At 39.8% G+C, this 26,637-nt stretch overlaps 2 protein-coding genes across 5 annotated transcripts in view; both read left to right on the top strand.

Annotated features, from left to right (window-relative positions):
* The window catches only part of SLC38A9 (solute carrier family 38 member 9), a 54,062-nt gene extending 41,859 nt beyond the window's left edge, over window positions 1–12,203 (top strand). For all 4 annotated transcript variants that reach the window (XM_085212846.1, XM_085212844.1, XM_085212845.1 and 1 more), the window contains one exon: window positions 184–12,203. In XM_085212846.1, the coding sequence (XP_085068972.1) occupies window positions 184–349 (166 nt within the window). In that variant the 3' untranslated portion in view covers window positions 350–12,203. The remainder of the gene's footprint in view (window positions 1–183) is intronic.
* Window positions 12,204–18,007: 5,804 nt separating this feature from the next.
* Window positions 18,008–20,802, top strand: LOC146542144 (endogenous retrovirus group FC1 Env polyprotein-like). Its single transcript, XM_085212847.1, is given in 3 exon segments — window positions 18,008–18,943; window positions 18,945–19,170; window positions 19,173–20,802. Coding segments are annotated over 3 exon segments (1,563 nt in total). The 5' UTR covers window positions 18,008–18,440; the 3' UTR covers window positions 20,007–20,802.
* Window positions 20,803–26,637: the final 5,835 nt, after the last annotated feature.

The following is a 26,637-nucleotide window of genomic DNA, read 5'->3' as shown; positions in this document are numbered from 1 at the left end:
ACAGTGAACAGAAATCAGTGCTTAGTGACTGCAAGTAGCCATTGTTTGGTCAGACTGTTCACTAGTTTGAGTGAAAAAAAAATGACAAGAAAAAGTAAGAGTTAACACAAAGCTTTTTGTTCTCTTTCTCCCTCCCTGCCCCTCCCTTTTTTTTTTCTCTTCTCCCCTTCTCCCTTTCTTCAGATACTCTGGAGCAACATGTGGTCTGGCCTTTGTGTTTGTGTATCCATCGCTCATCTACGTGATCTCCCTGCATCGTGCTGGGCAGCTGACATGGCCAGCACTGATCATTCACATCTTTATAATCCTCCTTGGACTGGCTAATCTGATTGCACAATTCCTATTCTGAAAACCCCTTTCTCCCTATGGCTGTCACAAGTAATACTGTGACATTTGGCCACAGCCTTGAGCAACATTATCACACTTGATAATGCAATCTTCTTGAGAAAAGCTGCACCTTTGAAATAAATTCAAAACACATCTTACAGGCACTTGAAAGAAGACCTGTTTTGTTCCACTAAAAACACAATTTTGAGATTAGTGAAATAGTTCAAATATGATTGGGGTAGTTCTGTTGTTGTTGAGTGTACATCAACAGTTAATGATGCTCAGATATTTTAATTTTTTAGAACTAACTTCTCAAAACACTCAGCTTTCAGACTTAAGCTGTAGAACTCCTCTTTCTTCTGAAAGGACTGTCCTTACCTTTAGTCTGAATATACTTCTATGGTATTGTTCACTAGCTGTTTGAAATGTTCTTTTGTTGCAATTGTTTTACTGTTCTGTTTGGAAAATGAAGAAATCATTTTCTTCCCTTTTTTTCTTTTTTCTTTTTTTTTTTTTTTTTTAAGTTAATTTATAGTCATTTGGGTCAAAAATGCACTCTTAATTTTGAATATGCTATTAAATTGTTTTGGCAACATTCTTCCTGTAAAAAATTCCAACTACAAGAAACAATAAACTCTTATCCCAGTGTTTTATTCATAACCAATATGTACACAAGCTATTTGTGATCTTAAAATGAAAAACATCAGGGGGTTGAAAAAAAAAATAAAACAAGACTCAATTAAAATCTGAATTCCAAGCTTGACCTCACTTCAACTCTTTTAACTAAGTGAAGTTGTCCTGTCAGGAGTTATTATGTAGTTCTGTGGGTGCAAGATGCTTTGCAGGCTTGGCTTGTACTCCTCTGTAGGATCTTAATCTAGTAATCTTTCACTGTGCTCTTCAGCAACACTCATTGCTGTAGATATTTCAGACCTGAACAGAGACATTATAAGCAAAGCTAGCATACTTTCACGTTGTGCATTGAAGGAAATAATTCCTGTTTTAGCTGATTCTTAAAAGAAACTGGAAGAATATGGGAAAGGTGGTGGTGTTTCATTGTTCTTATTACTATTGATTTTGTTTTGTTTTTAACTTCTTGTTTACCAACCAAAAGAGTGTGCATGTATATGTATCCAACTTCCTTTACCTGAGAGTCTGAGCCCTAACCTAAAGTATGTGTTTACAGCATTACCTAGATAATCTGCCATATTTCTCTAAGGAATAATTTTGTTAATTTTTTTTGTGTGAGTTTTTGTATTGATGATGCAGATCCTTTTGTCTAATATAGACTTTTTAAACTTTGCAAAGGACACTGTCTTCCATAAGTGACCTTTGCTTTGTATGAAATACACATAATTATTTCTGATTCTCTTGTTTTTGTCTGTTGGAACTTTTTGTGCATTTAAATCAAAATTGAAGAGTACACCCACCGTCTGTTCTGTATTGAAAATATTTACACCATCCTGGTTATCTTACCCGTGTATTTTTATTGTCCAGTACATGATTTCCCTATTGCCTATGGCCTATCAGTCCACCCTTTTTACTGCCTCACAGTGAGTACATCTGTTGCTGCTGACACCATTAGTGCTGGCGTACGCATTTGCTCTGCAGGAACTGGGTCTGACCTCTTCCATGAAATTTCAGTTAAGCTTCTTACTTGAATGTCTATGCAGTCATCACTGTATGTAACTTGGTGATGTGTTTCTTCAATGTTCTCACTACTCTATTTCACAAATTAAACCTTCTTTTTTTTTTTCTTACCCAACAAACCACCCCTTCCTTCTGACTAATTTTGCACATTTACAGTTCCTCAACATTAATGATTCTAAACCTCCAAATTTACTTGGTATAGAAGAGAACTTGAACTCCAAAATGAGAGTAAAAAAAAAAAAGTAGAATCTCAATCATCATTGGCCTGATTCATGTGAAGCTCAACTACTTATTTATTTTAGATGCAGTGCTTCATCTCAATACAAACCTGGATGACTGCAGCTACTGCATCTGATTATATTCTTCCATGTTTTATTCAGATTTGATTCCATGAGTTAAATCTTTGCTGTTGAGGCTAATAGTAAATGTTCCTTGATATCATCAAAATTGATTTCCATTGTGATGTAGTAGTTCAGCAGAAATTCCCAGGTAAGACAGAGTTCATGTTGATACATCTTAATATCTTCTGTTTGTCTCTTTTCCAAGTGAGCAAAATACAATCATCTAATTTGATTAAAATTTAGAGGGAAATTACCTGTATCTTCCTGAAAGCCTGCTTTAGATCTGGGTTGCACAGAGGTTCTTGATGCACTTCAACACCTTAAATTTTAAGTTGATAAGAATTAAAGTGATAAGAAATAATTTATCAGGCTATCTCAAGTGAAATGAATCACAGAATCACAGAATTGTAGGGGCTGGAAGGGACCTCCAGAGGTCATTGAGTCCAACCCCCCTGCCAAAGCAGGTCGCACAAGTAGGTTTCCAGGTGGGTCTTGAATATCTCCAGAGAAGGAGACTCCACAACTTAAAATGCGTTTTATTATGAAAAGTCTATATATTTTTCATTTTATTACATGCACATGGGATATTCACAAGCATCAGAATCAATTTGGGAGTAAGCAGAACGAAGTTTTGTTTTTTTTTTTCCTTTGATAGTAACCAACATCATAAGTTGAAAAGTAATATTCTAAAACTTAAAGGCAAGTTTAATAGCCTGAGAAGAAAAAGCAGATATAAATTTGCAATGTCTCTTTTCATGCAGGCACAGAAATCAGCAGAATTCATTTTCCTTGCCCATGTGACCTGAAGCGATGGCCAGCTAATTCCAATTCCTTATATTTTCTGTTCCAGCAAATCATTGTGTGATTTAACAGAGCAAAAAAAAAATAGTATATTAACTCAGTGGTTCATTGTGAAATGTTGTTTATTATCTTTCCACAGAAGAAGAATAAATTTTGATGGAAATATTCAATTCTGTCTTTTCGTTTGAATTTGCTGGAATAGGCTGAGAAGTGAAAGGCTGTCTGTCAGCTCTGGCAAGAACCAGGCACTAAAAGTCTGAAGTTTTCTTCACAGTGCTACAAGGCTATGTGCTTGGCAGCATCCTTCCTTCACTGCACTCTGAAAATCCAGCCCTCCATATTCATGTGATAACTCTGTGACACAAACTGAAGTTTTCATTGCATGAGGCTCAATCACATGTGAGCACATGGCTGATACCATCAAGCTCAAATCCAGATCTCAAGCAGTATAAGAAATTAACCCAGCATGGCCTTTAGGCATTGCCAAAGCCATCAGTAACTACGAAAACTCCCAGAAAGCTCCAGGAACAGTTGTGGATGTGTCTGTGTAGCAGAGGGTGGGTGATTACATGTGGTTTGAACACCTTGACCAAGGGATTAGTATTTCAGTGGAAGACTCACATTAAACAGAAATGGTTTTACTTTCCAAGGACAAGGGCAGGTGACAGGTCTTTAAGTCTGCCTTCTGCCATGATGAGAGAGAAAATTACCTTCTCTATATCCGAGCTTGTACAGGCCTTCTCTGTAATGGCCTAGCATTACCTGTTCTGCTTGCTTAGTGTTGTCATGGTCCAGATTCTTCCTTTTCTAGCAGTCTTTAAAATCTCTCCTTTACTTACTGGCTTTCACTTTTGTCTCAGTTTTGCCAATCACAGCTGTGTCTGCTTCTGCAAGTCCATTTTTCCTCTTATATCTGTATTAAAATATGCCTAGATGCCAGTTAATATACTAAATCCATTAGTTCAAATAATTTTTGCAGCAAAAATGAGCATTCAAGATTCAGATGTTGCATCATTTATACAGGAATTTTGGGAAAGCATGTTATGTTACATTTTCTTTTTTCTTAAAAAATTTCAAATGTTCAGGCTTCACATATTTCGATAATGGCATTTGATTGCAATGCCAAAAGCTTTATTGGCTTTACACTTTGCCCATTCAGCTTCTGGATTGCTCTGTTCTCTGCCTTCTAGGTTTCTACACAAGAGTTAGCTTTTAATTATGTGACCACATCATGTTTTTCATAGACCATTGCCTTGAGAGTGCAAGGGTTGCAGAGGTGGTAAGTTTTCTGTCATTGCTCAGGCTTGGTGTCTCTCAGCTTTGAATATTGGAAATTGTTAACATCCAAGAGCGTGTTGTCAGCCCCGAAGTTTTGGAAATTCCTTTGTGACCTTCATTCACAAATGCCCCTCGAACCTAGCGTAGCACAGCAGTGCTGAGAGGCAGTGGGAGTGTAAGTGAATGAACGCTGGATGTGCTGCAGGAAGGAGAGAGTCCTGGAGAGTTTATGACCATCTAATCTTTGAGATAGAGTCTGCATTCTGGGAAGTGCCAGGGATTCCTTGTACTTTCAGATTACTGCTATGATGGCAATGTTCTGCTGTAGCACAGGAAAGTGAGAGATATGGTAACCTCTGGAGAGCATTTTTATGTTTTTGAGGACATTTTACTTCCTAATAGGATGTAAGATGTTGATGACACTGAAAGCCCCAAAGAGTTTGTTTTAGCTGATTGTACCTTACCTCACAGGGAGTATGGTGTAAGCTTTTCCCTCTTAGTTGCTATTCTGTGAGGCTGTGCTATGATCAGCATATTTAATTTCTGCAGTTGAGAGTGCCATTAAGCTTTCCTTGGAAAGGAGCAGGATTCAGTTTGCCAGATCCTTTTGCCTCTCCCTCCTGTAATTTCAGATGGTGGAACCAGAACTACGTATCTGTTGCTTTGTGGTTTGTTTTTCCAAACACCAACAGATATGGGGGGAGCAGGGAGGATCTTTTACTTTTTTTGAACTAACCTAATGGTGACTTTTCCCATATATCTCATTTTTGTAATCCTGAAGTGGATTACACAGTCTAGATAAAAAATGCAGCTTTATATAAAACGTTTTTCAATCCCTTCTTAGTATGTTTATGTTGAAGCTTGGCTAGAGCTCATTGAATTATTTCCAATAGTCCAAAGACTGTTTAAAAACTGCTGTCCATGTGTTTCTTTTCATCATTGTTTGAATGGTCTTTTTTCAATTCCATGGACCTTGTTCACTTCTGACATTTCATTAAACTGTTAGAGGAAGTTGAGATTAGTCAGGTCATTTCAAATCAACACAGCAGAGTCATTCAGCTGCAATATGAGGGGCGAAGAAATGCCTACACATTTGAGTTCCAGGCTAGATACTAAATGCCACACCAGACAGAGACATTATCCCAGCTGCCCAGCTGGGTTCATATCTTAGAGCAAAACGAGTCTGTATTATGAAATTGCTATATGGGACTCAAATTACAGTCCAGTTACAGGGACAGAGAGGAGGATGCTTTGCACTGAAACTTATTTTCTTTCTCTATGTTGAATATCTAGTTGCCTTCATACATGGTTTGTATTAAGGAGCCCAGATACCCAGTATCAAGTTAACATAAGCAACTTCAGAGAGATATCCTCACCCTTCTGCAAAGAGCTCAAGCATTCTGGGCTGGTACAAGTTGTGTGCTAGAGCTTTGAGGATAATTCCTGCTGCTTCTTTGTGCTGACATTGTGCAGTTGGAGAAGGCTGTGATCACGTGGTATTTCTTCTAGTGGAGTGCAACATTCTTTACCAGCTTAAGACTTAACCTGTCTGCAGTCTTTCAGTTTCAGAGAGAGAATTTGCATAATTAAATTCCTCCCATGTTACAGAAATACAGGTACATATGGGTGCAGACAGATGAACAAATGGGCAGAAGATCACATCCTGCCTTTGCTGAAGTTACCATGACCATTTACTCTTGCCTAGGAAACTGCAGTCTTCTTGTATCTTGATTTATTGAGCCCTAGAAATTATGTCTTTGATTTTCAGTGTTGTTTCAGGTTTAAATGTTATCTTCTCTGGCCTTGTTATGACATATACAAAAGGAATGAGTTTAGGGATAACCTCTGATCCAGGTAGCTGTAAGAGAAGCTGTACTTCTCTGAAATATTAGCTAGGATATTGAAAGTATAACAAAATTTGCTATTTTGAGTGGTTAGTTTTTATATTTTATTTTTATTTAAATATCTGAAGTCTGGCCTGAAACTATGTATTCCAGAAGAAGAGAACAAGTGAATTAAAGACTGCAGAAAGTACTCTTTGAACTGAGCGTACTTGTGTACAGGACAGATAAGTACTTCTTTTCTGCAGGTAGGCATCATAGCAATTGCAATCAGTGATGGGATAGATCTCCAGAAATAAACTCTTACCTACAGTGCACATTGTTTCTCATTCCTTCCCTGTCTTATGTTGTAGATAGCTCAGGTGCCCTAATTAACCCCTTTCAGACAGGTTTACTCACCTGATTTGCATCTGGGTAATAAATTTCCATCTAGTGGCATCAAAGGAGCACGTACGTAACCACAGGCTCTCACACCTTCCTTGGGAGCTTATGAGACCCTCCTAGTTTCTTCCATAGTAAAGTCTTCCTTGTTTCCCATCTGCACTGAAATGTCAATACTTATCTCCTAAGCCAAACTGCAAGAAAACTTCAGCCATAGGGTAAACTGGCTTCTATGGTTTTGTTGTGAGAGCATTATACTGTTTTCTTTACCTTTTACTTTCGTCCCATTTATTCATACTGAAAAAATCAGGCTATTGGACAGCAGAATGTTTTAACATTGTGTGTGCTTCTCAGAGCACCCTGACTCAAGTCTCTAAGAATTAATCTGATAAAATGATCTGTGCTGAATCAGGGACAGAACCACATCAACTCCATTTTATCCAGAATATGAAAGGTCTGGAAAAAAATTCACTGAAAAAATAAGCTCCATAAGAAAGTGAAGTACAAAGGCAAAGCTTTAAAAGTCATCAAAACAAAATTTCCTGGCAAAGGCAGCCTAAACCTCTGGGTTATTTGGGCCTACTGCCATCAATAGGAATCCTTTCCTTTCAGTGGGCACTGATTCAGGCCTTGAAGAAATTGCTCTTGAAAAGATTCTGGCAGTGACAAGATAATTCCATCAGAAACAGCAGTATTCAGCTTTCCATGCAAGAAGCTGAGTGTACTTCAGTAGCTTTGATTCAGGTGTGGTCAGACCTGCAGTATAGTTCATATATTACATTGTAGAGTACAATAAAACAGATTTCACCTTTTAAAAAGTGCTGGAAAGGTGAATCCCAGACTAAAACACAGTATAGTGAGAAGTACATTTATAGTTTTAATGTGGGTTCGTTGCGCTTTTTTTTTGTTGTTTTATTTTGTAATGGCAACTTATTCAGAAAAAAAACTTTAATACTTTTAACCTACTCTCAGCTGGCTATTTCATCGTAGGGTGTATCTTGCCTTTCTCTGACTCTTTGGGCAAGAACACCTAAGAACTCTGGGATTTGTTCATGGCTACACTGTTGCACCCCTATGCGCTTATTCAGTTACAGTTATTTGTCAGCAGCATTTCTCTGTAGAGTATTTTATAGCACTTGAACCACACAGAAAGTGTGCACTGAGATGGACCTGCTAAATTTGGTGAATAATCAGCTGTGTATAGATGTTGTCATGTATTTCTGGGGAAGAAAAGGAAACACTAAGGGCACTCTGTCCTTTTCAAAAACACTTACAAGGAATGGTCTTCCATTCCTTCTACAGAGCTGCAAAAGATCCTCTCTTTTTGAAGCTCTATGTGAATTTCCACACAGCTCACTACCTTCTCTACTGATGGGAGCCACAAATCTCAAGCTAGCAGATAGCTGAAGAGCGGACTGTGAACTTTTTTGACCATGTTTATTTTAAAATGTTAAACTGAACAATATGTGAAGTCACAGAAGCCCCAGAACTCAGTTTTCTGATGTGTTTCTCTTTTGGCACCACTACCTACTCATTGTATCATACTACTTTTTTGTCATGGACTTATCTCTAGATCTGTCTGTGTTCATGATGGGGACAGCAGGTCCACAGGCCCACCAGCCTGAAAAAAGAGGGGAAGGGAACAAAAAGGGAAAGAAACAATAATGAATAAATAAATAAAAACAGTGGCAACAATCTGGGAAGGAAAGCTAATTTACTAATTGTAATACCAGGAATACAAGTTAATTGGAATTGAAGCTAATAAACCAAATAAATGAGAGACAGTGTCCAAAACTGAAGGCCTTACTCTAAAGCTGAAGGCAAGATGGCTACGGAGCAAGACGCTGCCAAAACGAGCAGAAAAGGAGAAGGGGTGTCTCATGACCTGTGAACAGTTTTATCTTTCCCTCTGAATGGAAAACAGAAATGCAGAGTCCTCTGGGGTACATAGTTGTTCTTCTGAGAACCAGGCACCCGGAAAATCAGCAGTCCATGGAGCTGGAACATTAACTCTTTAACTCCCAGTGCTCTATATGATGTTATGATGTGGAATACAGATAACAAAAGTCATAAAACCATGAATCCAGTTTTGCTTAAAGTAACTACAAACAGCCCCTGCTGATAGCTGCTTTACAGCAGATGAATAGTTGTGTATCTGTCAGGTATGTCTATCAAGTTCTTCTCCAATGACTGGGCTAATAAGGGGTTACTGGCTGTGCAAGTCAAGTAAAAAGAAACACTTTTTGAGGACCTAGAGACCTAAGCATCTAATTCTGGTGTTAACATGAGGGGACAGCTGGGTATGCCTCACACAAATAGTCTATCTGTAAGCCGTTGCTTTAGTGCCCAAAATACACACTGCATCTTTTTGTCATGAAGTTTGGCCACGCCAGGCTGAGAACAGTTGCACCATACTTCCACCTTGATATTCATTCTACCAATAGGATGAGGATGTGACAACTGTCAACTTGACAGCCTGACTAACAGGAATAATAAAATATCATGCAGTAGCTGTAAGGATTTTGGTTTGGTGTTATTCATTAGTATGATGACTCGAATGAGTTCAAGAGGCATGTTTTCTGCTGGCAGTAAAGAGGAGAGAGCAATCACAGATCTGCAGGTTTCATATAGGTATGCACAGCTGCATTTGCTCCAGGCCACATCCAGTTTCCAGCCATTCACAGCTGAGGGCGGTGCCCTGAAACTGGCAAGTTGCATCATCACTGCTAAGCTTGATTGCTTTCTTACTTGACTGCCTTGCTGTTCTTACTTCAGGAACTCTCAAAAGAGTTAAAATGTGTTGTGATGTCTTATTGATTCACACCAAAGCTGTAGAAGAAATAATATGAAATGGTCATTGGAAAATCTGGGAAGAAAACTCCCTAACACTACTGAGGCATTAGGAAGCAGGCATTCTTTATTTCATTATACGTGCCAGGTGACTTGGTGAACCAAGCATGTCCTCTCGGAATTCAGGTGCTATATTTATGCAGTTAAAATATACATATGCAGTATATTTCCTGGAAACAGCACACATATTCATTCTTTTCCAATAACTCGTTAATAAATCCTGATGTCCTCTGAGCATGTACCATGCAGCTCTCTGGTGATCTTAAGACTCTGTCCTTCATCCCCTTTCTTCCACTTTCCCTAATTTGGCATATTTACTCATTATGCCATGAGAAGCAACTTTCTATCTTATCTACGCTATAATTCAAAACAGTTACATCAAAGAAGAATACCCAAGAAGAGTCCTTCTGATAGGTTGGAAGTTCCCAGTTCATACCAAATTGATAACAAGTGCTCTTTTGGTGTCAAGATGAATGTAAAAATGGCAAGCAATGGCAAAAGTTCTTCAGGACATTTGAAGTTCCATCCAGAAACCTAAAGACATAGAGGAAAGCATTGTGCGATTGTTTCCATCTTCTCAGCACTCACAGGAGTATTGTAAGATACTTCTGAGTTTCACGAAGTTCTCATGTCAGGCAGATACTCAAAAGCAATCAGCTTGATGTCCCTAACCAACAGTTCTCCGTGGGAGCCAGATTAACACTGCAAAGCTGGAAGTGAATGACCTCAGCCTAGAAAAGCAGAAAATCTGAATGTCTTCAAATAACTGTGTAAGTGGGGCAGTCAAACATGCAAATAGTGTGCTAGTGTAGCTGATGCAAAAGCCTGTGCAGCCTCTCAACTTTCCTTTTTCTACTATAAACCTTATGAAACAAATGGAATATTTTATTTACTGAGCTGTAAGCAATAACTATGAAAATTCATTTTTAACACCTTTCTTCTATACTTTTAAACATTTGCATCTTCAGCGATATACATCTTTGTTTGCTAATATTAAATGAATCTCTGAATCTCTCATGAGAGGGATCCTATTGCCAGGCCCTCCTTACAGTTCTAAGACCAGTGGCTTTAAATTAACCGAAATAATTTGAACTTACTAAGTTTTTTTCTGCTGCAAGACATCTATTACAGAAACTGCATTTAAGAGTGATACTTTTTTTGCCTTCAAGAGTTTTGGAGTAAGTCTCCTTTTTCAGTTTCAAGATGACCAAATAGTTCCAGTAATTCTTGATATCCTTGCCAGTTTATTATTAGTGCAGTTGGCTACAAACCAGCTAACTGATGTCAGTTTCATAATAAAGAATGACAAAGGTAGACATTGGTCCCATGAGTAGCTGAAGGAGGACGATCAAACACAATTGTAAATCTGTGTAAGAGTCTACAAGGTTTCTGGCAAAAGTTTTACTGCTTTTTATAGCAGTACTTATTCAACAGGTTTTCTTTCCCTTTCCTGGATATGTGCATATTGCATTGTTCTCAGTTTTTTCTTTTGTTTTAAGTATCATGTAATGGAATACGTGAATATTCTTGTTTAATGTGAGTACATAACACTTTATTTAATGTAGCTCATGGATGTATCCCACAAGGTAAAGCTACACTAATTGCTGTACTGCCAACTGCACATAAGTGAATTGTAACTGTGAAGTATGTTTTCCAAGGTGGCAGCAGCAATTTTTCTAGCTATTGTATGCACAGCAGTGTGGCTGCACACACCCAGGGATCTCCAGACATCAGTAAAGCTTGTGGATCCTGTCAGCTGCAAAAGCAGAAATTTAATGGTAGTGTAAGAGCCATCCATGTCCCTCCTCTTATTGACTTATTATTGCAACTAAGTATTTATGAGAATACTGTTTAAAAATGATTGTTCAAAAAAAAAAAAAAAAAAAAAAGGTAAATTGCAAGATATCTATCTGGATTGTTAGAGAGAGGACTGAAATAGATTCTAAACTTCTTAGCACTGGGTTAAAAAAGATACCAGATTTAGGTTGCTGTTCATTACTATTGTGAGAATTGAATGTTGTTTCTGCATCAGAACAAAATAAGAATTTTGTTAACTTCATGGTCTTTACCGTTTGGGGTTTTTGTTTTATAGTTCATTTCAGGGGCCTTACTACTTTATTAGAGTTCTATAAGTTAAAGTAATATGTATGTATATATGTATAGCCAACATTGAGAATATATGTCACACATTGCAACAGTATTCTGCCAATTTAAAAGGACAATTCACTACATGATACGGGGAATGCCTGGAGAAGATCGGACATCTCCCCTCCCCTCCGTACTCTTTGTTTAACAAGAATTCCAAGCAAATCACCATATCAATAGGACAAGAAGAGCACTGAGACACCTTGGAAGCAACAGGATGGCAACTGACTATGTCACACATTGCAACAGTATTCTGCCAATTTAAAAGAACAATTCACTACATGATACGGGGAATGCCTGGAGAAGATCGGACATCTCCCCTCCTCTCCGTACTCTTTGTTTAACAGGAATTCCAAGCAAATCACCTTATCAATAGGACAAGAAGAGCACTGAACACCAGATAACGATCCAATTAAATCCTCTGATAAGATTGTGAACCCGGAGTACCCAGCAAGTGGGGAAACGGGGGAGAAGGGGGAGGTAAGGGAGAGAAAAAGGGTATAAAAGTTGTCATGCTGTGTCCATAGGTGCGCTCCTGCTTGCGGGACGCCCGCCATTGCAATCGCGAATAAAATCTGCTTTTATCAGAGATACCGTCCTGGCAAAATTATTCGGATATTTCCAACAATTTGGGGGCTCGTCCGGGATTATTATTGCCTCTTTGGGTGTCTCCCTACTGCCCTGGACAGGATAGGTGCACCCCGCTGATTTCAGCGGTCCTGTCTGAGTGGTGAGGTGACTCCTTGGGACGGCCGATAAGAAACCGAGACTGTTAGATAAAGGACGGATTCTGTAAAAGCCAAGGGGCAGGTAGGCACGGGTGTTGGCCATTGCGACCCGGTAACTTCGTGCACGGACCAAGGTAAGAGAGTTTAATTCTTGCCTTGGGGGTCGGTTGAGACTCTTGAGTGTGTGTGTGATTGAGACGCACGTCAGTGCGAAGCGAGTGCGGAGTCCCGACCTGCGGTTCCGTTGTCCCGCGAGGGGCACGGCCAGGGACGGACGAAGCGGCTGTGTTGGTGGAAGGAAGAGTCTCGGGAGGGAGCTGTTGGTGTACGGTACCCTGTGCACTTGACGAAGTGGCAGCAGTACACCCCTATTTGAATCCGAGAATCGGAGTAAGGTACTCCGGAGGGATTGGCCCTAAATCCGAGAGTCGGAGTGTGGTGACCTGTGGGCTGGGTAGTTCACAGTAGCACTCCGGAGGGATGGGGAATAGGAGCTCCCGAGAGCAGGGGAAAAAGGTCCCCTGGTTTGTGCCTAAAGAAGCCCCTTACGAAAATGTTTCAGAATTGGAAAGACAATCCCAAGACCAGGGACAAGGATAAGAAAAAGATGCTTAAATATTGTATACAGATATGGCCTAGAGAGCCAATACAGGGAAAATAAATATTCTGGCCAGAATATGGATCTGACAAAGGTTGGGTGTGTCAGATTCTGAATTCGTATGTAAAGAATAAAACCCCCTTTTCAAAGGAGGAATCAGACTACGCTGCTTGCTGGATTCAAGAAGCCAGTCTGTTATTAGTGAGAAAAGGTCCGGACCAAAAAGGGAGGCAGAGAGAGAAAGGATCCTGAGGATAAATTGTATTGATTATTGTCACTGTCTTTGTGATTGTTAAATGTTTTTGTTGTGAAAGTGTTATGTTGTGTTATGATATGTCATGTACGAGGCTGTTATGATACAAGGAGGTCTAAAGTGATACTGAGAAGACCCCCTGGGTTGTATTTTGGCTCAGTGGAGAAAACATTGCTGGTGAGCCAGGGAGAATATTGAATAAGAAACCGGGAACATAAATGGAGTAACGGGGTCAGTTTTATAGTTAAGTACTCTAATCATGAGACCAAGTGCTGGGTATTTGTGGAAGTTGAGGAATTGTATTGTTTGATTTGTGGATTTTGAAGGCACTGGGACAAACTGTCTTAATGGTATGTGGAAATGCAATTTTTAATGGTATGTGGAAATGTAGTTGAGGTATAAAGAGTGGAATTGTGGAAAAACAAACAACAAAAATGGCAAAAAGGTTAAGGAAACAGTGAGTTTGGGATATTAGAGTTTGGGCCGGCACGAGAACACATCCCCCATACTACCCCCCCCCCACACCGCGGCTTGTAAGAACAACTCGGAGTAGGAGAAAGAGGTGTGGGCCGGAGCCTCCCGCTGTGACTCTAAAGGGTGCATTGCTTGTGAATGGGGATGGGACGGGACATTGAAAGTGAGAATAGCCGTCATCTGCAGAGATCTCGGAAACCCGATATCCCAGTTTGAGCACTGGAAGCCTGGGGTGGGGAGGGGGTGAAACTGAAATATAATGTTAGTAATGTATGTGATGATGAAAGTCTAGAAAGTGAAAAGGGTTTGGGAAAAACAAACAAACAAAAAAAAAAAAAAACACACAGGCTGAGGAAGGCAAAGTTGAGTAAAGGTATAACAGGGATGCCCTTACCAAGAAGAAGAGGTAAGGGGGAGCCTGGAAGGGCTCAGGGAGAGTCCCCCCCCCCGCCACTGGACCAAAAGCAGCTTGGGGAAGCAGGGTAAAGAGGTTTATTTTCTGATATGGATGCCTCTTACTCTGTGATACATCAAGAATTATTACCTTTAGATGATTTTTTTTGTAGTTGTAGGAGTTATTGGCAAGAGAAGTTTACTTTTTTTTAGGGGACCAATTAAATACAGGCTAGGAGAACAAGTAGGAATATATAAATTCTTGTACATGCCAAGTTCTCCAAAACCATTACTTGGGCATGACATTAGAACAGTTGAATGTAGAGATTAAATTCAGTAGAGAAAATTGGAGCTAAGTGTCAAGCAAGACCAACTGACTGAAAATTTTAAGTCTGGCTTTAACACAAACTGGGAAAAGCAATGTTGTACCCCCAGAAGTTACGTAAATCCTAAATCAGGTATACACAGGATTGCAGGCATCAGAAATGCCTGGCAGAGACAAAAATACAGCCCAATAAAAGTTAAGTTAAAGATGGGAGCCAGCCCAACCAGGGTAAAGCAATGCCCTTTGAGCATACAAGATTGTAGGAGGATAAAAGAAATAATAAATAACTTTTTGAATTTTGGATTATTAATTGGATAGGAATTCAAATAGCAACTTACCAGGATGGAATTACTGTATCAATGAATATACTAACTGAGGCAGATGAGAAAGAAATAGACCCTGTAATCTGGGTCAAAGAAGGGAATAGAGGGGGGTTAAGAATAACCCCTTTGAAAGTAAAATTACAAGAAAAATACCAGATTATAAGACAAAGGCAATATCCAATTCCATTTGAGGGACGTATTGGCCTTAAATCTGTAATACAGGGATTACTAAGGGACGGGTTGTTGGAACCATGTATGTCGCCCTTCAATACCCCCATTTTACCAGTCAGTAAACCTGATGGTTCCTACCGATTAGTTCAAGACTTGAGAAAAATTAATGAAATAGTACAAAAAAAGGCATCCAGTGGTTCCAAACCCATATACCTTGATGAGTAAAATCCCAAATGAAAACAGGTGGTTTAGTGTTATAGATTTAAAGGATGCCTTTTGGTCTATTCCACTGGATCATGAAAGTAGAGATATATTTGCCTTTGAACGGGAAGATCCTGAAAGTGGGCGGAAACAGCAGTATCGATGGACAGTCCTACCCCAGGGCTTCACAGAATCACCAAATTTGTTTGGGCAAATTTTGGAACAAATATTGGAACAGTTTCAGCCACCAGAAGGAGTGTTACTCCTTCAGTATGTAGATGATCTCTTATTGTCAGGGCCAGAAGAAGCAGAAGTTAGAAGAGCCACAAACGAGTTGCTAAACTTTCTAGGGAAACAAGGACTGAGAGTGTCAAAGGATAAACTATAGTATGTAGAAAAGGAAGTTAGGTATTTGGGACACCTAGTCTCTGAGGGAAAGCGCAGAATAACCCCAGAGAGAATTCAAGGAATTATCGAGCTACCCTTCCCTGGAACAAAGAGGGAATTGAGGAAATTCCTAGGAGTAGTAGGATATTGTAGACTCTGGATAGAGTCATATGCTCATAAAACCAGAGGATTATATCTTAAATTATTAGATGGAGAGCCCAGCATCCTTGAGTGGACTGTTGAGGAAAAAGAATTAATAAAAGAGCTAAAACAAAGCTTAATTACTGCTCCAGTCTTAGCTCTTCCCGCCTTAAATAAACCCTTCCAACTCTTTGTCACTGTAGATAAAGGGGCAGCCTTGGGAGTGCTAACTCAGGAATGGGGAAATAAACGCCAACCGGTGGCCTACCTATCTAAGCTGCTGGATCCAGTGTCTCGGGGATGGCCAGAGTGTATCCAAGCTGTAGCAGCAACTGCCCTCCTGGTAGAGGAGAGCAGAAAACTGACCTTTGGGAGACAACTAGTGGTTACGACCCCACATCAGGTGAAGACCATTTTAACTCAGAAAGCTGGGAGGTGGTTAACTGACTCTAGAATTCTGAAGTATGAAATAATATTAATGGAGAAAAATGATTTAGTATTTGTTACTAAATCTTGCCTAAATCCAGCCACCTTCTTGTGGAAAGGGGAAGAAAAAGAGGAAAATATAGAGCATAATTGTCTGGATTTAATTGAGTATCAGACAAAGGTAAGACCTGACCTACAAGATACCCCTCTTGGTGAGGGAGAGCTTTTGTTCATTGATGGGTCTTCAAGGGTGGTGCATGGCAAAAGATACAATGGGTATGCTGTAGTGCAGGGGGCAGAAGGAGAAGTAAAAGAGATGGGCCAGCTGCCTAATAATTGGTCAGCTCAAACATGTGAATTGTATGCCTTAAATCGAGCCCTTCACCTCCTTAAAGGAGAAGAGGGAACTATATTCACAGACTCAAGATACGCATATGGAGTGGTACATACCTTTGGGAAAATCTGGGAGGAACGAGGATTAATCAATAGTAAAGGAAAGGAATTAGTTCATGAGGCACTGATCAGACAAATTCTGGAAAATTTACCGTTACCCACTGAAGTTGCAGTAGTGCATATAAAAGGACATCAAAAGGGGAATTCGATTATTGCTCGTGGAAACCGAATAGCAGATAAAACAGCCCGTGAGGCTGCTTTACACTCAAAAATTATCATGAACTATCTCGTGCCTGAGGTGCCTCCTCCTTCCCCAGGACAGGTATTCAGTGAAAAAGAAAAGGACACTTTTAGGAATTTGGGGGCCATAGAATCTGAAGGGAGATGGATCCTCCCAGATGGGAGAGAATTGTTAAACAAGGCAGTAACAAGGGAAATTTTAAATATCTTGCATCAAGGAAGTCACTGGGGAGTACAAGCTATGTGTGATGCTGTACTGAGGAAATATGTATGTGCAGGGATATATACACTGGCTAAACAAGTCTGTAGAGGGTGTGCAATATGCCAGAGGGTAAATAACAAGGTCATTCGTAGTCAACCTGCAGGGGGAAGGGATCCGGGGATTCGACCTTTTCAAAGTATTCAAGTAGACTTTATGGAGCTCCCTAAAGTGGGAAGAGTCAAATACTTACTGGTTTTAGTAGATCACTTAACTGGGTGGGTGGAAGCATTTCCATCAACATCTGCCACTGCAAATATAGTAACCAAGGTAATTTTGGAACAAATAATCCCTAGATATGGGGTGGTAGAGCACATCGATTCAGATCAAGGTAGTCATTTTACATCACAAGTTTTACAGAAACTAATGCACACTCTAGAGATTAAGTGGGAGTTTCATACCCCCTGGCATCCTCCATCATCAGGGAAGGTGGAACGGATGAATCAGACCATAAAAAGACACCTAACTAAGTTAGTCTTGGAGACTCGATTGCCTTGGACCAAATGTTTGCCCTTGGCACTTCTCCGAATAAGGACAGCGCCAAGAAAAGATGTGGGGGTTTCTCCATATGAAATGTTGTTCGGATTGCCATATCTGGGAAAGAAAAATGAGATACCACAATTTGAAACTAAAGATGCATTTCTTAAAAACTATATACTTGGGTTATCCTCCTCCTTATCAGCTCTCAGAATCCAAGGACTATTAGCACAAACCCTGCCTCTGGAATTTCCAGTTCATCCATTTCAAGGAGGGGACTGGGTCCTGATCCAGACGTGGAAGGAGTCAAAACTACAGCCTGACTGGGAAGGACCATTCCAAGTACTTCTAACGACTGAAACAGCTGTGAGGACGGCTGAGAAGGGATGGACTCACTACACTCGGGTAAAAGCATCTACTAGCCCTGAGGCATGGGAAGCAGTTGTCACAGAAGAACCTTTAAAGATAAAAATTAGGAAAAGGAAATTGTGAAGTCATTTAAACTAATCTTTAACTTGCCTTCAAATAAGTAAAATTGTTATATGTAAGTGAAAGCTGGGGAAGGGGGGTAATATAGCTTATATAGAATTAATGCCTAAAAAGAATTTCACTGTTGTGGTAATTATTAGAAAAACCTAAGGTTTGACAACAATGCTGGGGAGGGACCAACTTATTGTTTTGATCTTGATAACAATTTATTTCAGGAAAAGCTTTAGTCAAGTGATGGCTTGGAAAAAGATGACCTCCAGAGGGGATTAGGGGGATACCCTGTTAAGATTTGGGTAAACGTTACAAGAAAGGAAGTACCCCAGACTGTTACATTTGATGCTTGCCAGGTAATAGCCTGTGGAAGTTTAAGTACTCAACGACAACTGAGTAATGAAAATAAATATCTCTGTCCTGAACCGGGTATAAATAAGGGATTCCTCTGTAACAGATGGAATAATGTATGGTGGACAACTGCCCATCGAGGTTGGACATATATACCTGGAATATTTGATGCTCCATGGGCACATACATTGAAAGATCGAATAAGCATGTTTAAAGGGACTGCACAACCAAACTGTCAATCCTTACAATGTAACCCAGTGACAATAACAATTAACAAGGCTGATAATCTTATTAATACTACCTTTGGCCTTGGGATAGACATGCGTGGGAAAGATCCAACAGCGAGATTCCGGATAGCTGTATGGGATATACTCCCGGATGACACCCAGAAGGTTCAGGATGAGGAAAAACTTAGTGAGGGGGTGAAAAATCTTCCTAAAAACCCCAAAATTGTGACAGTTAAAGAGATAAAAGATCTTAGACAAACATTTGAAATTGGAACAGGATATGGAGATGTTAATGCCTGGGTAGAATGGATTAAGTATACTGTCCAGAGTCTCAACCATAGCAATTGCTATGCTTGTGCATCTGGACGGCCTATAGCTCAGGTGGTGCCCTTTTCTCTGGGATGGACCAAGGATCCCCAGGGGATGCAATGCATAATTGCCCTGTACCAGGAGAAAACCGCATGGGGAAATGAAACCTGCAAATCTCTCTCTCTTGTTCCCTCCAATGTCTGATACAGATGTCCAGATCCCTCCTGCATTCTCCACAGCCATAGGTAACCATACAGCCTGCCTCTCACGGCAGGGTGTGAAGGCTACCAGGCCAATAGGGAACTTTTCCCCATGCAGTGAGGCTTTGAATGTTACGAAAGATTTGTCAGGAAACTATTCCAGATTAGAAATCCCCAGAGCGGATCTCTGGTGGTACTGCGGGGGAAGGCCTTATGGTCCACTCTCCCATCCAATTGGGCAGGCACTTGTGCACTTGTTCAATTAGTTATACCATTCACCCTGGCATTTGAAAAAGGAATTTCCAAAAATCCTGGAAGAAATAAAAGAAGCTTAGGAATATCATTTGATGATTCAATCTATATAGATTCAATTGGAGTGCCTAGGGGTGTCCCTGATGAATTTAAGGCAAGAAATCAAATTGTTGCGGGATTTGAGTCACTGTTTTGGTGGGTAACGATTAACAAAAATGTAGATTGGATTAACTATATCTATTATAACCAACAGCGATTTATAAACTATACAAAAAGTGCCATCAAGGGAATTGCAGAACAATTAGATGCCACAAGTAGAATGGCCTGGGAAAATAGGATTGCTCTAGATATGATGTTAGCAGAAAAAGGAGGTGTATGTGTAATGTTGGGTACTCGCTGTTGCACCTTTATCCCCAATAACACAGCTCCAGATGGCACAATAACAAAGGCATTGCAAGGACTTACCACCCTTGCTGACGAATTGGCAGAGAATTCAGGAATAGATACCTCTATCACTGGATGGTTGGACTCCTGGTTTGGTAAATGGAAAGGGGCAATTATATCAATATTTACTTCTTTGATTACAGTAGCAAGAGCCTTAGTAGCCATCGGGTGCTGTGTTATCCCCTGTGTGAGAGGACTGGTACAGCGATTAATTGAGACAGCACTATTAAAACAAACACCCAATGAACCACCACCGTACTTGGATAAAATAATGGTATTAGGGGAGATGGGGAATGAAGAAAATGAAGCAGAGGAGGAGATGTATACGATAATGCCTTAAAGAACAACAACAACAAATTTTTTTTGCAGAAATCAACAATGTATAAAGAAGAAAAGGGGGGAATTGTGAGAATTGAATGTTGTTTCTGCATCAGAACAAAATAAGAATTTTGTTAACTTCATGGTCTTTACCGTTTGGGGTTTTTGTTTTATAGTTCATTTCAGGGGCCTTACTACTTTATTAGAGTTCTATAAGTTAAAGTAATATGTATGTATATATGTATAGCCAACATTGAGAATATATGTCACACATTGCAACAGTATTCTGCCAATTTAAAAGGACAATTCACTACATGATACGGGGAATGCCTGGAGAAGATCGGACATCTCCCCTCCCCTCCGTACTCTTTGTTTAACAAGAATTCCAAGCAAATCACCATATCAATAGGACAAGAAGAGCACTGAGACACCTTGGAAGCAACAGGATGGCAACTGACTATGTCACACATTGCAACAGTATTCTGCCAATTTAAAAGAACAATTCACTACATGATACGGGGAATGCCTGGAGAAGATCGGACATCTCCCCTCCTCTCCGTACTCTTTGTTTAACAGGAATTCCAAGCAAATCACCTTATCAATAGGACAAGAAGAGCACTGAACACCAGATAACGATCCAATTAAATCCTCTGATAAGATTGTGAACCCGGAGTACCCAGCAAGTGGGGAAACGGGGGAGAAGGGGGAGGTAAGGGAGAGAAAAAGGGTATAAAAGTTGTCATGCTGTGTCCATAGGTGCGCTCCTGCTTGCGGGACGCCCGCCATTGCAATCGCGAATAAAATCTGCTTTTATCAGAGATACCGTCCTGGCAAAATTATTCGGATATTTCCAACACTATGAATATTTTTTACTGCCATGCCATCTGAGAGAAATTATTGGAGGCAGAGTTACATCCCTAAGAACAAGATTTGTGGAAGCCGTTGTTGCTAAAAAATGGATTAAGATTTAGCCAGAAATATCTCTAGGGAAGGAAATGCTGTTGGAAATGCTGTAACCAAGTTATTCACCTTTGTCTTAGCCACAGGGACATGGCCAGTTGTTCTCATTACAACCAAGAAAAGCTGTTGCATTTTCCCTATTTACATCTGAAGTCCTATTGGGAACCAAATAGTACTTACCTAAGCTGTCTCTGGAGTCCAATAAAGCATGGTCTGCTAATCAGTACTTCTCCACAAAAGACATCTGCTCTTTGCATTCAAAAAGGTGTTTTGAAGAAAATTTGAATCTCAACAACTGTTTTGATCTCATTTTCCATTGCCTGAACTGTATCTTTACTGACATCTGCGCTACTCTGCTGGTGATAAAAAGTTTCCAACCTTCAGGCTATATGAATATGTAGAACATTCCAACAGATTCAAATACCATCTTGCCTCCGTGCAGATCTACAAAGGTGGTTTTCTAGCACACATTAGGCAACACCTAACCTGAAAAATACACTCTATTTCAGCAAACAAGGAATATGCTCTGGGAAAAATTCAAACTTGACTCCTTAAAACCAAACTATCAATTCAATTAAATTGTCTTTAGGACATAATTTCCTACATACAGATTTACACATGGTATGAAGGAGGCAAATTTATAGAAGACAGAAGTTTTATTAGGAAGGCACATAGAACTTCATCTTCTCTTTTGTTCAGTGAAACTACTAGTACATTAATCAGAAAGGAAGAAAAGCAAAGGGAAGGGAAGAAAAAGAAAAAAGAATTGAAGGCTTTTGCTATTCATTGCATGTGGCAATGGCAGCTGATAATTAGATGCCCATAAGGGCCCAAATTTTGCATTGCAATCTGTTTTCTTGTTTTGTGCAATTTCAGAAGATTTGGATACGTTTGTTTCTGTTCAAGATCAATGCTGCTAATATTAAATTATTGACTCGTGCTCTACTTTGTTTACTGGCTGTACTGAGCCTCTCATAAACAGATCAGTGATTCCCAAAGGCTGCAGTGTTTCTTATTACCTCTGCAACTCAGGATAGAAAGAAGGAAATGGAGAAATTCCCATGGAAGATTAAGCAAGTTGTAAGCAAGGAAAAAGCAAGTAGTCTTGCTCCTGGCATCTTTGAATCCCTTCATATCTATATGGGTAATACTAGTGCTTTTAATTCCCTCTACCTCACCTTCCTCCCCACCTGTCCCCATGTTTTCCCGTGCCTGAAAGTGCCTGTCACACAGTGCATTGAGGAGCCACAGGAAAGGTCAGGTAGTATTAGGGACATAACAACTTTGTATCAGGTACTTTAATAAAGATTAACAGGACTCTGCCATCTGGAAGGGGACACAGTTGACTTCAAGAAACTGGGACATTTGTTTTACCTGTACTGGTACTGACAGAAGCTCCAGCAGCACAGTGGTTGCCTAACTGAACTGGGGCACTGGTTCAATTCTGACTCAGAGGGAAGCATGCCAGCAGCACCACTGAAAGTGCATTACATATAATAGGAAATTTGGACAGCTACTTGTTAAAAGGCTGTTTTGGAAATGCATGAGTCACTGCATTTCTGGAATCCAAACCTTTCTCAGCATGTTTTTTAGATACTCTCTCATGCTTTTAAAAAAAAGCCTGAAGACTGAGGCTGAGTTAGTTTATCAGGGATCCTCACATTGGAATATTGTAATCTGTGTCACTTTCCTGTTTCAAAAAATCAGAATGCAATTCACAGTCGTCTTCCACTGTGAAATAATGTTCACAGTGATTTTGTAATTGACACTAATCTCATTCAGAGTGGATTCATCAAGCCTTTTGCATTGGCTGTTGCAGTCACTGGTGAGTCTGGTGCTTTCAGATGGGGCTCCTCCACTTCTTTGAATCACTATGCATACAGCAATCCTTCACTCTTTTATTTAAAAATGTTTCTTACACGACTGAGCACTAACAGCAGCGATAAAATCACACAGGTACTTTTCATTAACAGAGCATGCCACAGATGCCTCTACATTTTCTTTGCTTCCTTTCTCCTCCTGCTGACAGCTCTGTTACAGTCTTCTGAGCTGCACTCCCATCTCCACAGGGTTTGAATCCATGAATGACTTTGAACTGTACTGATGGCTGAAGGTCTTTTCCTTTAACATGTATGATAATTTCTCTACAACATGTTGGCTTTTTTCTCTGCTGCTCATCCTAAAATCTAGAGCTGAATTGAGTTACAATTTAAACATTGTTATTTAGTGTGATAAATACAGCTATCTGTGCATCCACTTTTGTGAAATTCAAATACAAGCGTGTTCCAAGTGATCAGAGTACAAGAAAAATCAATGATATGTTTCAGCTGGGAGTTACAAAGAAAAGGGAAGCTTCCCATATTGTAAACAATTACATGTGTTGTACAGAACATTTCAGCAAAGAAACTCCAGCAATGAGTAAAATTAAAGAAATGTGTTTAAAAAGGATCTGGATTGTAGATTTAGAGCTCTATCACAGTATCCATTATGGTTCAGATTATTGAAGTCATAGATGACTACTAGACTTTTTAGAAGTTGGTACTTAAGTGTATTCCTAATGTCTGTATGGTCAGTGGTCATCTGGAGTCATCTCTAGAGTCACAAGAGTACTCAGCACATACCTCACACATGAGGGCAAGGAAGATGCAAGAAACAAGAGCTTTCCAGCCTTTTTTGATCAATTAATCCTGGCCTAGCCTCTCTCTCCCTCACAAGAGCCAGCAGTCAGATTATGTCCTGCCCAACTTTGGCAGTGGAAACATTGCTTGGGAAATTTTGGGAGCTGATTTCCCCCTTCTTTTCCAGAACATGTGCAGAATTACAGCAAAATCTGCATCCTCTCAGAGGTTTTCTTGCTTACCAGCCTTACAGAGCCACTAATCTCAATTGTGCTAACATGATTAAGCCAAAAGGGTTCTTTTCCACATAGTGTTGATTTATATACAAGTCTAAAAATAATGATAAAATATATATAAATCTAATTAGATAAACCTAATTAATTTTTTAAAGCAAGCATAGTACAAAAGGCTTAATAGAAAGCAAACAAAACCAGGGACATACTTATCAGACATAATATTATGATTTTACAATTACACTGTGTCACACATACATCCACAGAAGCAAACATATTCTGTGTATGTGCATTTAGTTGGCTACGTCATGTCCCTTCACACTCTCACTTCTAGCTTTCCTTTTAGCTTTCATTCTAACAGCAGAGTAACGTAGTGGTGAAATGCAGGATTACAGGTAACTGGGCTGTGAAAAGCAGGTTCAGTTGTGGGTACCTTTGCCAACCTGTCATGGCTGCTCCAGTACGTTTATTTATCACACGCTTCACAAACTGTTAAGCAAAACAAATACCAGGTTTATAACAAATGACTGCAACAGGTATCCTCTCCCAAGTGCTGAGTCAGAGATGGAATACTGCCCTGTGCCTATTTTTAGAGTATACACAGAGTACTTAGGCAGTGAGCCAGATTTTGCCCTGTTGATTCATGTAAAGATTCTATGAGGAGACATGAGTTCTGCTTTTGAATTTCTCTCCAGATGGCTAGTACTGTACAGGATAACTACCACACTGGTTTACACTTGCATGGATCTGCATAATTTATGTGCTCTGCAGTGAGCAGTTTGCAAGAACCATCATGGCTGTATATTGTTTATGTTGATGCAGTATTACCTTGGTAGATCTTATCTAAAATAATCTGAGTTTACATCTAGCAGTTGTGTTCATCATATGATAAATTGAATGAAAACTACTATCTAAGCCTCAAACATATAATTATTACTTGCAAATTTTACAATAATAGCATTTACATTAGAGAAGGGAATGAGTTAAGTCTGTTCCATAAGTTTAAATCCATAACATCTATATCCAAGCCTCTTGTCATTTTTGTCTTGTTTACCTTCACAGTATCCACTTGCAGTACAGCAGTGTTATCTTTCCCAACTGAGAGAGGGAAACAGAAGCACATGGTGTGTATAAGCATTTGGTGTATGTAAGCACGTGGCTTGTATTACTGTTCAAGACCAAGCTCCTTAAAAGTCCACACCACCTGTCTATTGACTTATCTGACACAAGCCAGTGTATGCACCGGGAAGGGCAACTAAAAAATGCTGCAGTGCCTTTTGTGCTTGCAAATGAACCCTTCCCTGCCAGACACCACCTCTTATTCTCTATTTCATTGCACACTGAAGTCCTCATCTCACAATGGCTAAAAAAATACAGCCATAGATGGAGGGACATAAGCAATTCATCCCAGCTCCTCGTATGTCTTGGGAAATGCTTACCTGAACAATTACAGCCACCTTCTTCACTTCTGGGTAACGCAAAGCACAAGAAAGATCAGTATTATATATCAGTATTATTGACTTTAATAGTGAGGTGGTAATCTGGGGGTATCATCCTATGTTTTCTGCTTTTTTTTTCCACAACATATGTAGGTATTAATTTCTTTAGGATAATGTCTCTGTTCCCTTCCAAACACTTTAAAAGGCTAAAAAGTTAAAATAACATTGACTGGTTTTAGTTTAGTACACCACACGTTGTTTCTATCATGTGAGAATTGCTTAACTGCACTTCGCTTCAGCAGCACAATTTATTACAAACCTTGGAAGTCATTTCAGGAGCCCAAGGACCTCGTGGACCTTGGACCAAATTTCAGCAGACTGCTCAGATGTGCAGTAACATTGCAGATGTCTAGAAATGTGTTCTTGCACATTTATCTGCTAACGCAAATGTCCCAATGCTGATATTAACACTCAAGAGCATTTTGTGGATTTGAAACAATCCCTGGAAGAGTTGGGTCCCATAAAAGTTATTCTGACAGATACAATCCTTCTCCTCTCTTTTGCCAAGTGGTTGCTCTGGCTATGGGAGCCTGAGCTCAAGAAAGACTCTTGCCTGCTTTCAGTGCTTCTTGTGCTCCAGACACTACGGCATCCCTGCCCAGTGCTGACTTCACTGTTATTTTTATCACTGTTATTCTTGTTGGGAAAGAAGCAGTGTCGCAGGGAAAGATAAAATAGGAGATAGAAGGATATTTGCATACTTTCATCTGCTCAGAGTACTCATACAATACAGGTTTATTCCTTGTCTCTCAGGACTAATGCCTCAAGGAGAATGGCAGCAAAATTGGGGCTCTTTTTGCTGCTCTGGAAAATAATTCTTTCTTTCTCTCTCCCTGCTCTGTGTGTTCTGTGAGGCAACTGCTATGAGTGTGTGCAGCACATAGCACAATTGGCTCCAATCTCACTGGGGCCTCTTGGTATTAGTGTAATAAAAGTAAACACCAAGTGGTCAGGGCTTAATTAGAGTCTGGACATTCTGTGCTGTGGCAGTAGATTACAGGACCGTTGACCTGTGCCTCAAGACACTGAATCTGCTGTTGGCAAAAGGACGAATCCATGTAAAGAGACAAGACAGCAAAGTGGAATTCCACATTTCCTACTCTGTGTGTAGGACACAAACTAAGAGGAGGTTATTTCAGTAACTGAACTCTCTGCATGTTGAAAAAGCTCCAGCTGTGGCTTTTTGTGAACTCTGATGACTATTTCATGGAGTTGAGTACTATTTATAGAAGATGGAGATGCAAAAGCTTTCATTAGATAATGATTGTATGAAGACTCAAATCCTTTTATTCTTTGAAGAGGAATACTAAATAATAAACGTTACAATTATCAATTGATTTATT

This window comes from Meleagris gallopavo, chromosome Z (genome assembly GCF_905368555.1).
Source record: "Meleagris gallopavo chromosome Z, MGAL_WU_HG_1.1, whole genome shotgun sequence".
Taxonomy (NCBI): domain Eukaryota; kingdom Metazoa; phylum Chordata; class Aves; order Galliformes; family Phasianidae; genus Meleagris; species Meleagris gallopavo.
The sequence above is the reverse complement of the archived record's forward strand: the minus strand, read 5'-3'. Positions and strand labels throughout refer to the sequence as shown.